The sequence below is a fragment of the Alligator mississippiensis genome, chromosome 16 (assembly GCF_030867095.1).
Source record: "Alligator mississippiensis isolate rAllMis1 chromosome 16, rAllMis1, whole genome shotgun sequence".
NCBI lineage: Eukaryota > Metazoa > Chordata > Crocodylia > Alligatoridae > Alligator > Alligator mississippiensis.
This window is the reverse complement of record NC_081839.1, coordinates 22,639,039-22,655,841: the sequence shown is the minus strand read 5'-3', so window position 1 is coordinate 22,655,841 and position 16,803 is coordinate 22,639,039. Positions and strand designations below refer to the sequence as shown.

Sequence of the window (16,803 nt, the reverse complement as noted above, 5' to 3'; positions counted from 1 at the left end):
GGCACTTCAGATTTTAGGTTCTTTCAGGATTGCCTGGGCACACGTGTAACTCCCTGAAAGAAAATGGATTTAATGGGTTTACTCACACAAGTAAGTGTTGCTCAGCACAAATAAAGGATGCTGTGTGCAGCCATCTGCCATAAAGCTCTCACTATACTTGAAGTCTTGGTGCTCTGCTGTCTTCCCCATGTCTCATATGCAAGTTGGTGACACTCAGAAGTACTCATCTCTTGACTATGGGGGCTACAAAGGGGCCACAGATGCATTAAGTAAACATCAAAGGGGCTTTGATCAACCTGGCTTTGCACAACATGGGAGCTTCTACAGGGCTTGCTGGGTCCATAGGCAGGCAATGCCTGGGACCTTTATTTTTCTCCACTGTGGCACAGACAAATTTGTTTGAAGAAAAAGCTTTTTGCTACACCACAAGATATATGCAGGGAAAGAAAAACATGTGTACAGCCCACTTCAGGAAAATCCCTGCTCAGATCTGTCTCTCTGTTTTTCACTGATAGCCAGTAACCCCCTTTAAGAAATCGAGGGATCAAAGCCCTAGGCTTCCTCAGGCTTTGCTGTCATGCTGCTGCCAGGGCCAGCTGCTCATTTCTAAAGGGCAAGAAGCCTCAAGTCAGATTTATCTTCCCTTCAAGGTCCCGTGTTACATTTTATCACACTGTCTGCTAAGTGAAGGGGATTAAGGAACAGAGGCGTTGTTGCTGCTGCACATTACTGAAGGGCAGAGGCTTACAATCAATTGCAGTGAATGTAGAGCCAGTACGGGAGCAAGCACCTGAGAGGAGGGATATGAAGGGAATGGTGCATTTCTTGGATACACTCTATGAAGGATATTTGGGGCAATGGGGCTATGTGGTAGAGACCCTGATCCAGGAGTTATTCAAGGTTACAGACCCAATGCCCATTTATTCAAAATCCTTTAATATGGTTTAGTCCAGTCACATGCAACTCTGTTTGCTGTGGTCTATTGTTTGAGGGTGGTGCTAGAGGTAACCCAGACTGTGTAGTGCATTAGAGAACATGTGACTGGTGGCATGGAGAAAGGAGGCCAACACAGAGGCTCAACAATAAGGCCAGAGTCAGCAGGAGAAGGTTGGGTACAAGGATCAGCAATGGTTGGGACAGGCTGAGCGTGGCCTGCAGGAGGACTCTTCATACCTGACAGTGAGAGGTGGGCTCCGGCTGTGGGGTTCAAAACACTGTACAACACAGTGTACTTGGGTCTGTGGTGCTCCTTCACTGTATTATAAAGTCAGCAACCATTTGCAAACTTAGAAGGTATATTTTAATCCCAGCAGACTTTCCCCACTGCAAGTTGGGGTGTGGATCAGACTGGGCTTGAATCAGATTCCTTTCTGAAAAACCAACACAGTCTGTTTTCCCTGTCTACTCCCTCCTGGCACTGGACTCGTCCACCTCAGTAACCCCTGTCCACTGCACTTATTTATGTAGCATATGTGGTTTCAGCGTACTGTTTCAGCCATTGTAAGGTGATATCATCACCAGTGTGAACAGCTTTAAGGCCACCAGGTAGCATTCTAAGTGGACATGAGTCAACAATGTTGGACATGGTTTGAACCTATCAACAAGGGCATTTGTTGTCATTGTGAAAGCCCCATTGGTATAGGTTTGAGGAACAGTGACCCTGTCCAGTGCAAAAACAGTTGAGAAGTGCCCAATAATTAATAGATGTTAGGGTTGGAAGGGACCTCAGTAGGTCATCGAATCCAACCCCCTGCCCTGAGCAGGAAAGAGCACTGGGGCCAGACAACCCCATCTAGGTGCTTGTCCAGTCTCCTCATCAAGACCCCTGTCGTAGGGCACCTCAGTGCCTGCTCCTAGGGAGTAGAAACTGCCAGGGAGAGCCAGCCCTGGCAGACCATAAGGAGCACAGCTGTGGGTTGCCAGGGCAACTAATGTGAGTCAGCTGACCGGAAGGGGCAGGGCCTGGCCCTCATAAAGCCCAGGGCTGAGGCCAGGCGGGCAGTTCCCTGCCAGCAGCCAGAGGGGCAGGAGCAAGGAGGCGAGCACTGCAGGAACCGCTCTAGCTGAGAGAAGGATGGCAGCTCTGAGAGGTTTGAGCACCATGGTTTAGCCAGGAGGCTTTATGTTCGAGTTATAGCCAGGAGGCTTGAGTTTATGTTCAGGCTTTGATATTACACCGGTGGTTTGGGTGAGGCTATAGGGGTTGGAGGAGGCCTCATAAAGGGGCCCTATGGGAGTGTGGGGGCCCTAGCGCCTGAGGAGGGCGCAGATCTCTCAGGGGCAACCCCAGTGGTATGGGGACCCCGGCGCCAGTGAAGGCGTAGCTTGCGGTGATGAGCGCAACCAGTGGGTTGCGGGCGGGGAACATAGACCCCGGGTTGTGTGCGGGGTACGTAGACCCCAGCCCCAGAGAGGGGCAGTTTTGAGACGCCCCAGCGTAGGCATGATGAACCCCAGAGAGGGGACCACATTATTAGGAAGCCCAGTGGGGGCACAGCAAGCCCCAGAGAGAGGGGGCCATATTATTAGGAAGCCCAGCGGGGGCACAGCGAGCCCCAGAGAGGGGGCCATATTATTGAGAAGCCCGGCGCGGGCATGTAAGGTCCCAGAGAAGGGGGACTATTGAGAAGCCCGAGACGGGCGTAGCGAGCCCGGCTGTAGGCTAGCGCGGCAACAGCCCTCAGATAGGCAAGGTGCTGCGGTGGTCCCCGGCAAAAGGGGATAGCAGCGCGGTGAGCCGGGATCAGAGAGGGTAGCCGTGCGGTTGGCCTAAAGGACCGGAGACCCGCCAGAGGGTCCCTGAGCGGGACGACACTTTTAGAGAAGGCCCAGAGTGGGCTCGACGAGAGTCCCAGTGAGGGGCTGTGTATTAGAGAGAGCCCAGGAGTGGGCTAGACTACAGGGGAGGCCCAGGAGTGGGCTAGATTACAGAGGAGGCCCGGGAGAGCGGGCAAGTTGATTTGTGACAGGACAACGTCTATCCATCAGCGAGGCTTGGGGCTTGGTATTAGGGGTTGGTAGGAGCCATGCATAGCCCATAAGGCTAGGGTGTCTGGGGAGCACCCATCATAGCGGGAGACCCCCAGGGGGTCCAGGAACACACGGGGACCGAGGTCCCAGCTAACCGTGCCCAGGGAGTCGTAGGCAGCCTCCCAACTATACATAAACATCAAAGACGTGGTGGGCGAGAATTTGAGGGTGCCCTTGGGCTGACTTGGCACGGTAAGGGGGCCGTAGGGAGATCACGGCCCTCCTGAAGGACCCTGCCGTGACAACCCCCAATGTAGGGGAGAGCACCACCTCCCTCGGAAGTCCCTTCCAGATTCTGGCAACGCTTACCGTGAAGTTCTTTCTAATGTCCAACCTAAATCTGCTCTCCATCAATTTGTGGCCATTGTTCCTAGTTACTCCGGGGGGGCCCTAATAAACAGAACATCTCCTTTTCCCTGCTGCCCTCTCCTGCTGAATGTATACACTGCCACAAGATCACATCTCAGCTTTCCCTTGCAAAGGCTGAAGAGATCTAGGTCCCTCAGTCTCTCCTCGTAGGGCCTTGCCTGCAGGCCTCTGACCATACAAGTGGCCTCCTCTGAACCCTCTCCAGATTCTCTGCATCCCTCTTTAAGTGCAGCACCCAAAACTGGACTCAGTGCTCCAGCTGCAGCCTGACCAGTGCCTGACAGAGGGGAAGTATCACCTCCCTACCCTGTTCATCATGCACCTGCTAATGCATGATAAAGTGCGGTTAGCCTTGTTGATCACTTTGTCACATTGACAATTCACATTCATCTTGGAGTCAACTATGAATTCAAGATCCCTTTCCACTGCTGTGCTGCTGAGAAGGTCACCCCCAGCCTGTAAGTGTGTTGGTAGTTCTTTTTGCCCAGGTGCAGCACTTTGCACTTGTCTTTGTTGTACTGCATCCTATTTCGTTCTCCCCATTTTTCCAATCTGTCCAGATCTGCCTGGATCCGTTCCCTACCCTCTGGTGTGTTAACTTTGCCCCGTAACTTGGTATCATCTGTGAACTTGGACAGGGTGCTCTTCACACCCTCATGCAAGTCACTGATGAAGATATTGAATAGCACCGGTCCAAGGACTGAGCCTTGCGGGACTACACTGCCCACATCTTTCCAGGTCTCCTTCTGTGCCCGGAGGATCGCTCCTTTGAGGAACGACCACCCTTCCTGCACCCCCATTTGGTCAATGCTCTTGAGCTTTAACTCTGCACTAACTAATCTCCCGAGCACACTGAAGTTAGCCTTTTTGAAGTCTAGCACTTCAGCCCTGCTGGTTAGTTTACCCACCCTTTGCCAGGTAGTGAATTCAATAAATCAATGGTCACTATCCCCTAGGTTACCTCATACCTGCAGATTCCCCACCAGATCATCCCCTGTAGCTAGCACCAAGTCCAGCAAGGCATTTCACCTAGTGGTATCATATACCTCTTGCATTAGGTGGAGGTCTTGTATGCAGGGTAAAAACCTACGTGAGCAGTTAGATTTGGTTGACTGCTCCTCACAGCAGATGTCAGGGTAGATAATGGCATGGCCAGTTAAATCCTGGTTGACTGACTGGGTCAGAGATGATGCAATGATTGATTGGTGCTTGTGCTGACCATTCCTCATGCCATCGAGTAAGGAAGGAAAAGCGAAAGGATTTTGAAAGGGTGGACCATGTTGGGTGTCTTGCGGGAAGTCAAGCTATTGGTGGGTGGAATATGTCCCAAAGCACTGGCAGTGTAGGATTATCCCGGAGTCTGGCTAGTAAGTTTGCTTCAGCATTTGTGTGGCAGAGATGTGGGGGAGCAATGTTACTGGGAACAATGTGACCCAAGAACCATGGAAAGTGAGTGGGGCACAATGTGCCTAGCACACGACGCACTGTATCACGCAGCTGGGTGTCCACTAGTTTGGTGTGCAATGAATGAGCCCATACAGGAGCACACCCTTCTACAGCTGAACAACACAGTGAACTATCAGTGCACTGATCGTGGTGTTAGTGGGCAGCACTCCCATGTCCCTCTGCCAGAGCCTTTGCCTCACACCTAGCCAGTTTGTCGGCTGACACAGATGTCGCTCCTTCTCTTTTAGAACTGGGTCTCCCGAGAAGAGGATGCTGCCTGGTGCTGGGGTTCATGTATAAGGAGAAGTACAGGAGAATGACTGAAGGTAAGAAACATCCCTGACCTTCTCCAAAGCCACCACCACACTCCCTCACAAACTACCCAGCAGTTCCTATCTGTCTCCGCTTCTCTGCTAATTGCTATCTCTCTCCTCTTCATCATCTCCCCCATCCCTTCATTTTCACACGCCATCTCTCCCAAGGTCCCTTCCTCTGTCACCCTACCCTTGTCCACCCTTCTGCCCTCAAGCAAGTTTTCCAATAAGGAATGTGTATGTGTTGTACTGCACCCATCACCATGCATGTGGCTGAACTCTTGTTACTGCTTACTGAGAAAAATCATGCAACTTTCTCATGGGTGGCAGAGGTTCCCCAAAGTAGCAGAGCCAGAGCCAAAGAAGCTGGGAGCCCTTGCCTGACCCAGCACTGTGGAGGGATGGTAGTGCTGAGGGAGCAGCAGGGCAGTAGATCTCTTATTCCACAGATCTCCTGGCAGTTCCCAGATCCTGAGGAAGGGACATGCAGATGTCATGGTGGGGCTAGTGGTGGGGTGCATAAGCAGCCATGGTATGGGAGAGCTACTGGGCTGCAGCCTCACACATGGTGTTTCCTGCTGTTGTCCCTGAAAAGAAGCCCCGTAGGCAGGCCTGTTATTCTATCCACAAGCATTGCACCACCTGAAACCCAAACTGTAACAATCATCAGCCCTTGGTCTATCCACAGTGTAGATGTTCTTGTGATTGCTGTGTAGCACTAACATGCCTGCAGTGATGCAGGCGATAGTGAATGACAAAACTTCCATGGACTTTAGGAGTCCAAGATCTGACCTCTGACGCAGCAGCATCGTTTAGTGTTTACCACATATGAGTGGGAAGTGAAAGGCATAAGGTCTAGTTTCAGTGCTGCCACTGGGTAAGCTGAGACCAGTCATTTAATCTTCCCATGCCTCAGTGTCCTTATCTGTAAATAGGGTTTGTGATGTTTTCCTTTCTCAAGGGCTGTTATGGTGGTTACTTGGCAGGTGTAAAGCACTTCCACTATGTGAAACACAATCTACTGCATGCACTTAATATTTGTATTTAATTCCTGTATGTGAAAGCCTTGCACTGGAAAATCATTCTGGTCAGCATAGTGACTAATAAGTGTCACATTTGCAAGAGTAACAGGCAGTTAAAGACCTAAGTCTCCTTGAATGCCAGTGGAATTTGGGATCCTTTGATAACCAACACCTCAAAGGTATTGAGCTGCCCAATTCCTATTGATTTCACGGGGAGTTTGGATCTGGGGTAAGTGTCCAGCACCCAGATTTTCAAAGTTTCTTTGCATTCCCTAAAGATGCAGGTAGGTAGGTAGGTACCTGTTGAGAGTCTTAAAAGTACCTATGCAGGTCTCACTCCTGATTCCACTGACATCACTGGGTGTCACCTGCCTCAGCTCCTTCCTTGCTTTTGAATATCCCACAGGCTGCCTCTTGCATCTGTAAGAACCCAGATGTGTTTGCAAATCTGCTAATAAGTGGGTTGCCAAACTGCTGTGTCCTGCAGGCAGGTTTTGCTCCCTGAGGAGCTTCTCATGCAGTACTCCCAAATAAAACACAGTCTTTGAGCATTCAACGAAAGAACAAATAAACTAACAAAACCAAACCCTTCTGCCCTGTTCTGGGTACTAGGAGGGGAGGACCCTTTAGGCTCTGACTGCAGCACAGCAGCCTAACCCCTCCTTAGTAGCCAGCTTGTTCTGCTCACAATTTGCCTTCCTATTGCAAAATTTTCCCTCACCATTTGGTGCCTTCTGCTATCTCCCCTCAGTTTTAAGCTCCCAGTGGGATGCTAACCCATTATCCAAGTGCCCTGAAGTCTGGGTTTTCTCAACAGGGCTGACTGGTCCCTCTTAGAGTCTGTCCTGTTACACTGCCCGTCTGTAAAATAGCACTTCCCTACCTCTAATCAGTGTAGCAAGCAGAGTTTCATGAATGCTTTTGCAATGCCACTAAGCACCCAGCAAAAAGTGCAAAGTTTCATTATTGTGTATTCCAGTCATCTCTAAAATGCTGAATAAGTATTGATTAATCCATAAAAAGGCCATAAATAATTATGAATAGTAATAATTAAACAATAAAAATATTTACACTTAAAAGAATAAATGCTCTTCCTACTTCTGGCACTTGAGAGTTTTGTGAAGTCAAAGCCTAGCAAAAGCACTTCCGCACTGCAGCACCATCTGTGATTGATGTCTAATCAGAAAATTGACAGAGATTAGGTTACTAAAGCAACACTAAATGGGAGGTTGGTATCAAGTGCACAGGAAGGAGAGTTGGGCTATAGTAGGGTTACTGCTCAAGGAGTGATCCCTCTAGACACAAGAATGCCCAAATCCTTGCTCAATGTTGTAATTAGAAAGGCAATTGGAATAGGTTGAGAAGTTTTAGGTTTCAGAGTCCCTCACCCTTTTTACTTATGCCAAGTAGCACATTACCCTGCTAATTCAAGCAGGACATCTCAAAGAAAGCTTTGTCTTCTCTAGGGTAAAAGGTGTGTTCTTACCTAGATTTAGCTAACATGTGGTCACTACCAGGGCCTAAAACTCCAATGATGTCAAAGCACTTATAGTTTCAACACTGAAGCTCACCCTGTAGTCTTGACTTGGACCTGCTGACATGTGAAAACTAAGGTACATTGCTAGGACTTTATCTCATGGGCTAACTGACTGAAGCTAAAAGCACTTCTTTAATATCCCTAGAAAAGAAGCAGCCTAAGGATACGTCTATGCTGACACAGGATCAACCCTTAGAGTCTTTCAACCAGCCTGAGTCACATGAATCATCACTCCCCATATCTCTCTTATAATGCTATTGCTGCACGTTGTGCTTCCTATTCCTCAAGCTGTCCCTTTCTAGGAATTAGTCTGTAGACCGCTTCTCTCCATTTGCCCTTGGCTTTGATTAAGGGAAGTAGAGACAGCTCATCAACTGAGCTTTACTTAAAGCGTCCTGCAGCCATTTTCAGTCTGTGGGGGCTTATAACCATGACTTCAGTGTTTTAATTGGAGTGGCTCTCTGGGAACTATTCTAACTAAAACGCCCCCCCAAGCATGTGTATATGCACCCCCTGTGTTTGCTGCCTATAATGCAGGGCTTCTCAACTAGGGTACTGTGGCACTTTTGAGTGTCTTAAGATCCCAGGACAGGTGGGACAGTTAAGAACTCGGGACAGCTGGTAACAGACACTCAGGACAAAACTGAACTCCTGAATGCCCACTTTGCTTCAGTATTTCACCAGACCAAGGGGAAAGACAAGCGAAATAAGGATCAGAAGGGGCATGGTGGGAATGATAGCCTTCCCACTGTGGATGCTGAGCTGGTGCAAAACCAACTAGAAAAGCTAGACATTTATAAGTCAGCAGGACCGGATGAACTTCATCCAAGAGTGCTGGAGGGGCTGGCTGAGGTCATTGCGACACCCTGGCAATGAAATTGTGGCACACAGGGGAGATTCCTGAGGATTGGAAGAGGGCTAACATTGTGCCCATCTTCAAGAAGGGAAGAGGGAGGACCCAGGCAACTCTAGGCCAATCAGCCTAGAGTTCAAGGAAGAGGCAAGCTCAGGACTAGACCAGGGCACCCCTGTGGAAAACCAGGAGTAATGGCAACAAACTCCTGGAAGGCCACTTCAGGCTCAGTTCCAGGAAAAACTCCTTCACAGTCAGGGTGTCCAGACTGTGGAATAAGCTCCCTTCAGTGGTGGTTCAGTCACCTACCCTGGAAATCTTCAAAAGAAGACTGGACAGTCACCTCGCTGGTGTCGCTTGACCCCAGTTGTCTTTTCCTGCCTCGTGCAAGGGGGCTGGACCTGATGATCTACAAGGTCCCTTCCAGCCCTTAACAATCTATGAATCTATTAATTCTTTCAAGGGTCCTGTGGGGTGCCACACAATGTTATCACTGTTATAGTGCAAACATGGTTCACAAGATAAACCCAGAGATTTCAAATAGGAATCCACAGTGTTAAAAAAACAACCAAAAATACCCCCAAAACAATCTGATGTGTTGTGGTTCTTTGCAACAGAAGAATTGCTCTATTATCTTTCTATAGTAAAAAAAAAAAAATAGTGGAAACCAAGAGCTGGCATTTTCCAAGACATGCCTTGAGTCTATGGAGGGGGGTCTTGAGTCTAGAAGACTGAGAACCACTGCTATAGTGCCTCTGTGGTTTTAACCCACTGCAAAGAGACATGGCCAGGAGTAGATTCAGCTTCAGGTCTTGAAGGTCAACATAGCTTTTCTGCCACTGTGGGGTAAGCTCACTTGGGAGGGGGAACTTAGTGGTTTTCAACATACATTGTCAGTGGTATGGGCTTGAGGATGGCCCTAGGGTTCACCCTAAGTAGCAGGAGATTTACCTTAAGGAGCTGCTCCATAGGAGTAAAGACAATGGGGTCTAGTCCCAAGCTTGCCTCTTCCTTGAAATATTTTCATGCACCTTGTAGGGTATGGGACTGGGAGCAGGAGTGTATGAATACTCTCAGAGGATGCCCTGGAGATATCCGAGATCCAGTAGGAACAAGGACAAATTCACGTGAAAGCCTAGCCCTTGCAGGTTCAGCAGCCCTTCAGCTAAGCATTTGGCCTCTGGCAAATTTTCTTTCAGATTCTCCAGCACAACAAGTAGTTTCATCTTGAAGATCATGTTATGAGTACAAGGATATATAAAAACACAAAAGTAATATCTGTGAAAGAGACAAAGCACAGCAAATCAGGATCTGGCCTCTGCAAACCACTGGGTTCATAGATTTAAAGATGCTCTAAACTGGAAGCAAAAGCACAGGAGTGCCATAGCTCTAGAGACCCCTTAGGATCTGGTGGTACAAAAAAACTGGTCCTAGATGAAAATTCCAGGTCTCTTCACTTCCAAATTTGAGGGAATTTCACCAATTTGGAGCCAAATTTGTCATTTTGGGCCTATCATTAATCTGAACAAAAGTTAACTTCTGATGCCAGGAATTAGCACTGCTGAGAATCAATGGTATTTCCTGCACAGAGTACCTCTACTGACAGTGCAAGCCAGACTCTATGGGCCAACCTCACCAGAGGGATAAACAGGAAAACACATTCTCTTTTGCATTTTGTCAAGTTTTTATTGCATTAGAATGCTAATGAATGGCCCTAGCAATAATTACAGGGTGTCCAAAGGAATTAAAAGCAGAAGCAGACAACAGGGCAATCTGATAATTATGAGGTGCAGGGTCACCATCATAGTGAGAATCGGTAATTACAGGGATCATTAGAACCTTGCTATCACTTAATGAAGATGTTTTGAAAGTGCAATTGCAATTAGAAAAATGTGAGGGACTTGGATTAAGGCCTTGTCTACACATGCAAGTGGTACAACTTGAACTACCACCATCCAGTTTATGTGATACAATCCTCCCTGTTGTGCATGCAGTTATAGTGGTGCAAAGATTCTTATCCAAGTAGTTATTTCCTGCACAGGAGGGGGACCGAGTTATATTAGAACAGGCACCTACACACCATAACAACTTCATCTACATAAGCAGTTGAACTGGGATAACTAGATCAGTTAAAATATAACACCTAACATCTGCATAAAGAACAGACCATTCTGTCTCCCCTAATATCAGCTATAGCACCCCTTCTCAGATGTTTGTTCCTACCTGTGGCAGTAGCCTCCAACGCATGGCTCATAAGACCTTCCAAAGTTGCTCAAAGCCACCCCTAGTTAAAAGGATCGACTGAAATTAAATGCAGGGGAGCAAAGGTTGGAATGGGACTAAGCAAGCATTTATGGAGCACTTCTATTAGCATTTCCCATCCTGTTAGTTCACGCTGGCTTTCCATTGACTTGTGTTATAATAAATTAAGCCTAGACACTCAGTCTCCCTCAGGAACAGCCAAAAGCTGTACACCAACCTCTGGCCTTAAGTTATGAAATCTTTCCCAACTCTTGCTGCTTATGCCCCAGGCAGGAGAAAGTCTAGCTCTCTCCCTTCCCGTAAGTAAGAACCTGGCCAAGCTGGATATAATTCAGAGTTGTGTAGGAAGCAGAAGGAGTGAGCAATAGATGTTCCTATGCAGTCATCTTCTGATCATCCCCACACTTGATTAATGATCAGCAATTCCTTGTGGTTGGATCACTAGGTGGCGTGTGGCTGTGAATTGTAGGGGGAAATTAAGCTGGTGACAGTTGTAGTTGGAGGGAGAGTGGTAGAGCTGTCTGTAATGACGGTCTTGCAATAAAGAAGCGTTAGAGTTAATCTTCTACCATCTGTCTTCATTCTGCTAATAACCCACTCAATCAGATGCTGCAGACTGTTTGTTAACATTCAGAAACAGATACATAATCATGAGGAACGTGCCATTTATTCATCAAGGGCTGGATACTTTCTCCAGCAAATCTCTCCACTGGCTCCACCAAAGGTTTTGGTTAAGAAGTGTCTGAGGATGTTGTATCTGTCTTGAATGCATAAAGTCAGGCATCTAAGTCATTGTTTAGCATCAAGCTAAATGGTCTGAAAGCCAGAGCTCTTGTGATTTTTGCAGTGTGGATTGCTTTCTGGTCATTAGTTTAGGTGCCCAGTTATGGTTTTAAGTGGCTAGTGCTTCACTTCCAAGCTTGTAGATTTTGGCGGATGTGAGGAGCTCAAGATTTAACCCTAAAAATTAGCACTAACAAAGTTCTCTGTACTCCTTACAGCACGTCTTGCAGCTTCCCCCAAGCCCAGGAGCCATAATATGAATTCCTCCTCCTTTATGCAAGCAGTACATCTTTGCCTTCATCTGGAGTCTGGCAACTTGCCTGCCTCCAAGCAACCTTGGGGCTCAGGGTCTGCGCTTTGCTTTCCACTCACAACTGTGTGTGTGTGTGTGCGCTAGGTGGCTGCAGGCTGAAATTTGGTGCCTGTTTTAATCCCAGTCTCTCACTCCAGCCTTTGACTGCTTGCCAGATCTAACTCAAGTCATTAGCAATTGTCACTGTAGCAATTATGGCATTTTTTGGCTGCCATTCATAAAGCGACTAACGGGAGCTATTAAGCACTAGGAGGTGTCAGCCGACTCCTTCACCACCTGTTCTGGCAAGCCGCCGGCTGCTAGAAGATGCTCTCAACCATTTGCAGGGAAGCAGGCACTTAGAGAGGAAGGAGCATTACCTGACCTTCGCAAGAGTGTCCCTCTCCTGCCCCAAACTCTCCTCTATAGTTGAGGAAGCTGCAAAAAGTCAAGGCAGGGCCACGTGGAGGGGAATGGCAGCCATGTGGGATACTCCCCAAGCTTTGAGGCTCCCCAAGCACTTTCTCTATGCAACCAGCAGGCCTGGTGTTAAAAGGAGAGCTGGCCAGGAGAGGGTCTGGCCCACCAGGGGAGGGGCACTCATTAGAGTAGTGTATCAGGGTTCAACTTCAGGGGTGTCCATGATGCCCCTGGAGCCCATTCAGCCCTTGTCTAGTCTGTCTGTCTCTGGGCACTCTTTCCTTCTCCTTGCCTGCTACACCTTGATAAAATGATACTTTTAGGAAAGGGAGGCTGCCTCAGGGTTCCCAAGGTCCAGTCTCCTTGTATGAACACAGGTGTTCGTTTTCATTCCCTTAAGGGCTAATTACATGGCTCTGACCACCCGTAACACCATGCCCATGCTTCACAGATATCACCATTCGCTATTGAGCTGTCTCTCTGCCCACACCCAGACACTTGACCTGACTTTGCTACTCCAAGGTGTGGCCTTGAGTCCCTTATTGGGATCCCACCTATCTTGAGGCACTGGGCCCCTGGCCCTGACTCCACCCTTCTCTGCACTGTGGGTCCCTGACCCTGTCAGTCTCCGGCAGTGTCCCTAACTTGGCCTTCAGCCCCTCCTAGGCCCTGGCCCTACTCCAAGCCCAGTTGAGATCTTCAAGCTCCCTGGCCTTGCTTGCTCCTCCTGGGCTACAAATCGCTGACTCTGCCTCTTGTGGGCTATGGGTACCTGACCCTCCTTGCTCTCATGACCCTTTGGCTGTGGCCCTGCTCTTCAGCCTTGGCTCCTATCTTTTGGACCCAGGCCAGCTGAGATCACCGTGTCTCAATTGCTAAACCATTGGCAGCTTACCCCGGCATAGGTGTTTGCCAGGCTGCAGCCCTGCTATTCTGTTCCTCATATCTCAGCTGTCAGGATCAGACTACAGCCCCAACTCAGGCTCTGGACTTATATTCTGTAAGCCCAGCCCCCTTTTGGGTCATGTGACCCCTGATTGCACCAAAGTCTCCTGCTACACTGATTTCAATGAATGAAGAGAACAACTCATCCTCCCCACTTTGTTCCATCCATGCCTAGTCAAGGGAAATCCTGATATTTTTACATCAGTTCAAGCAATAAGTTGGACAGAGCTGAAAGAGCAGCCCAGATCCGTTGGTCTGTACCAAGGCTTTTAGAGCAGCCTTGTACAGTCCCCCCCTAAAATAATTACTCCTAGGTTTAAATACTCACTAACTGATGAGTGTTACCCCAGAGCAGAGAGATTTACCCACATTACTACAACAAATCCTGGGGAGCTTCCTTCCACCTACATGAGAGCTGTGGAGAACTTGGCTTCTGTGCCATTCTTACCCTCGTGTGCGCTTTGCAACACACAGTTAATTCTAGCACTGCAGTCCCAAGCAGCTGCTCTGTGCTGACCTGTAGCTCACATACAGCAATGGACAGTCTCTTTGCTTCAACTGAAGCAAGACCAGGATTGGAAGACCAGGTGTGCAACTGAGGTGCAATGACAGAGCTCCAGTTGGAGGCCCAAGGACTCCAGTTGGAGGGCCTTTTGGTGTCTTGGGGCAGTCCACAGGCCAGGTGGGGCCCTCCACAACCTCTGCTTAGCCGTGTGCTGCCAGATGGGACTCCATGCTGCCTCCTTTGGCCCTGTGCTGCTGGAGGCCTATGTTGCCTCCCTGTGCCCCACACTGCCTCTGCTTGGCCCTGCACTTCAGGATCAGCCCCATACCACTTCCAGCTTGGCCTTGTGTGTCCAAATGAGGCCCCAGGCCACTTCCACATGCTGATCTAGCATGCTAACCAGCATTCAGGGCTTCCCACAGGTCCAGAAATTTGGCAGTAGTGGAATGGCAAATGCTGCCACTGCTCCCCCACTGCCAAATGTCAGATTCATGGGGACCCTACGGGCCAGATGACATGGCTCTGAGGGCTGGATCTGTCTTTTGGGTCAGGAGTTGAACATCCCTGGTTGATGCCACAAGTCAGGGTTGGAACAGAAGGGGGTGCTGCTGCTTGGAAAGCCAGGAGGGGTGGCCAAGACGCTCAAAACACAGGGAAGCTTCAGTCAAAGATAGATGAGCAAGGGCACGGGAATAGCAGGCGTGTTATAGATCAGGAGTAAGAGTGCATGGCAGAGCTGTGCAGCTGCCTATAAGGCTCCTGTTTCTGGCTAGTGTAATCAGCTCCACATTTTCATGAGCACCAGATCCACACAATGTGTCTAGCTTTGCTTTTTGGGGAGGGGGGGTTGAGTGCATTGCTCTGAACTCCTGCATGTTTCTAGTTTACAGATAAGATGCAGGTACACATGGGTAGGGAGACAAAAAAGAATTGTACATGTACGTGAAAACCTTTTTATGGTTTATAATTATCTCATGTCGGTCCTCAGCATAATTATAACTCCTACATATTAATAATTGAAATTGCAGCCCGCACTATATATCATGAAGCAGAAAGGAAGCTCATCCTGGGTTTGCATAATGCACCTTGGTCTAAATTGAGTAATTGGTAAAATGGTAAAAATCATTATTTTTCCCCACTCTTTGATGTTGGAATTAGTGAGATATTAGTGCAATTAGCTGGTGCTTCCATTTGAGGCTGCAATCATTTTGTTGCTAATTTAGAATAAATATAAAAGCTCACTTGTGCTGCTGAACAGATTATTTGTCCTGCTTAAAAGTATCTAATGGGGCGGCTGTCATCAAAGGGAGATACATTTAACCCATTTCCATTCGTTTTCCTGTTAATTTAATATCTCTTTTCCTGGATTGGATTTTTTTAATAAAAACTTGTAAAGTAGTAAGCAAACGAAAGAGATGGAGAGAGAGAAACACAGTGAGCAAGTGAGCATGGGAGTTTTATAGATCCACAGTTTATCATAAGCCAAAGTAACTTGAAACCAAGGCTGTTAAACTGCACCAAGCAATAAAAAGAAAACGCTATTCAGAGATCGTTTAAAGAGCCGAGTGGCTTGTCAATGAAAGGTTGCTCTGGTGGGCTAGTGCTTAACAGCTTCTCAAACAGAAACTGCAGCTTTTGCAAGAGTGAAGGTTTCAGATAGTTCTGCACCATCTTCCTGCATGAGGAGACAGCTATTGTGTCAGCCTGGAGGTGGGATGCTGCACCATCAAAGTTGGTCTGACTAGAAACCCAGGTGCAAAGGCGAGGTGAGACTAAGCTACAGAATGCTGATCTGGGATCCAGCACCCTGAGGTCCAGGGAGGGTTTGGATATCTAGGGATTTGCTGGGGCCCATGTGAAAAGTGGGCCCTGCATGTGGATTTAGGGTTGGGATGTGAGGGAAGTCACCTTCAGGGTTTGGTTCTGGCCCATCCATAGGTGATTTGATGCATCGTCATTGCTTTGTTTTGCACCGTGCAGTAATTACAGTGATATTGGATTCAGCTGGATTCTGCTTTCTTGGCATCATCATGTCCTGTGCTCTCAGCAGGAACATTCCAGCCAGAAGGAAAATCAAGTTGCTTTCAATTAAGTTAAGCTATAAATTGCCTCAAAGGGCAGGCAAGCAGGTGGAGAAGTAGGGGATGGTGGAGAATTTGGTGGGTGATATAATCAGTGTCTCTGTTGTGAAAGCTAGAAGGTCCCTTTATGATTGGCTTCTTTTTAGGATTGCATCTTTCAGCCACCTCTTGTCCAGCTGTTTCATACCTGCTCAGGGATGAAACAAGCTTGACTCTGAAGGACTAGGGCAGGAATTCTTGGTATTGGAGACATTAGTGTACGCATCCAGAACGACCTGGTTGCTCTTCACTCCACTTCCAAACCCACACACTCTTCTTATGAGGTTGCAAAATGACCAGATCCATACCAAGAGAATAGCCTATGCAAGTTCAGCACCCAAGCTCATCACAACCCTGTGAGAGCAAGGATCAAGCCGTTTTGGATTATGTGTGTGGTCCTGTCCAGGAAAATATCTATGATGATCTACACTGCGAAACTCATCCTGACCCCCCAAGTTTCATGAGCACCACCAGCAGCCCAGCAAAGAAGTTACTAGGGCTGCGCGAAACAGCACTATTCCATTCCGACTTCAGTTTCAAGGTCTGGACAGAACAGTGTTTTGTATTGAATATAATTTTGAGTTCAAACAGCCTCACTGTTTTGCTTCATTGAAACAGTGAGGCTGTTTTGACCCTGTTTTGAATGTTTCACCAAACCATGGGGCTGGGGAAAGGAACTCAGCCCAGCTGGTCTGACTCCCCAGATTGTGCCAGGGGTGGGAAGGCAGCCCAGCTGGGCTGCTTTGCTGCCCCCCCCATGCGATCTACCATGGGGGGGTGGGGGGGAATGCAGAGGCAGCCCAGCTGGGCTGACTTCCCACCCCCTGCCAGATCTTTTGGCCAGGATGGGAAGTCAGCCCAGTTGGACTGACTTCCCATCCCCAGCACTATGGTCAAAACATTTC

General features: G+C 48.3%; 1 protein-coding gene across 3 annotated transcripts in view; it reads left to right on the top strand.

Annotated features, from left to right (window-relative positions):
* The window catches only part of KIRREL3 (kirre like nephrin family adhesion molecule 3), an 833,106-nt gene that overhangs the window by 468,018 nt on the left and 348,285 nt on the right, over positions 1 to 16,803 (top strand). For all 3 annotated transcript variants that reach the window (XM_019490185.2, XM_019490184.2, XM_059720056.1), the window contains exon 3: positions 5,094 to 5,171. In XM_019490185.2, coding sequence (XP_019345730.1) covers positions 5,094 to 5,171 — 78 coding nt within the window. The remainder of the gene's footprint in view (positions 1 to 5,093; positions 5,172 to 16,803) is intronic.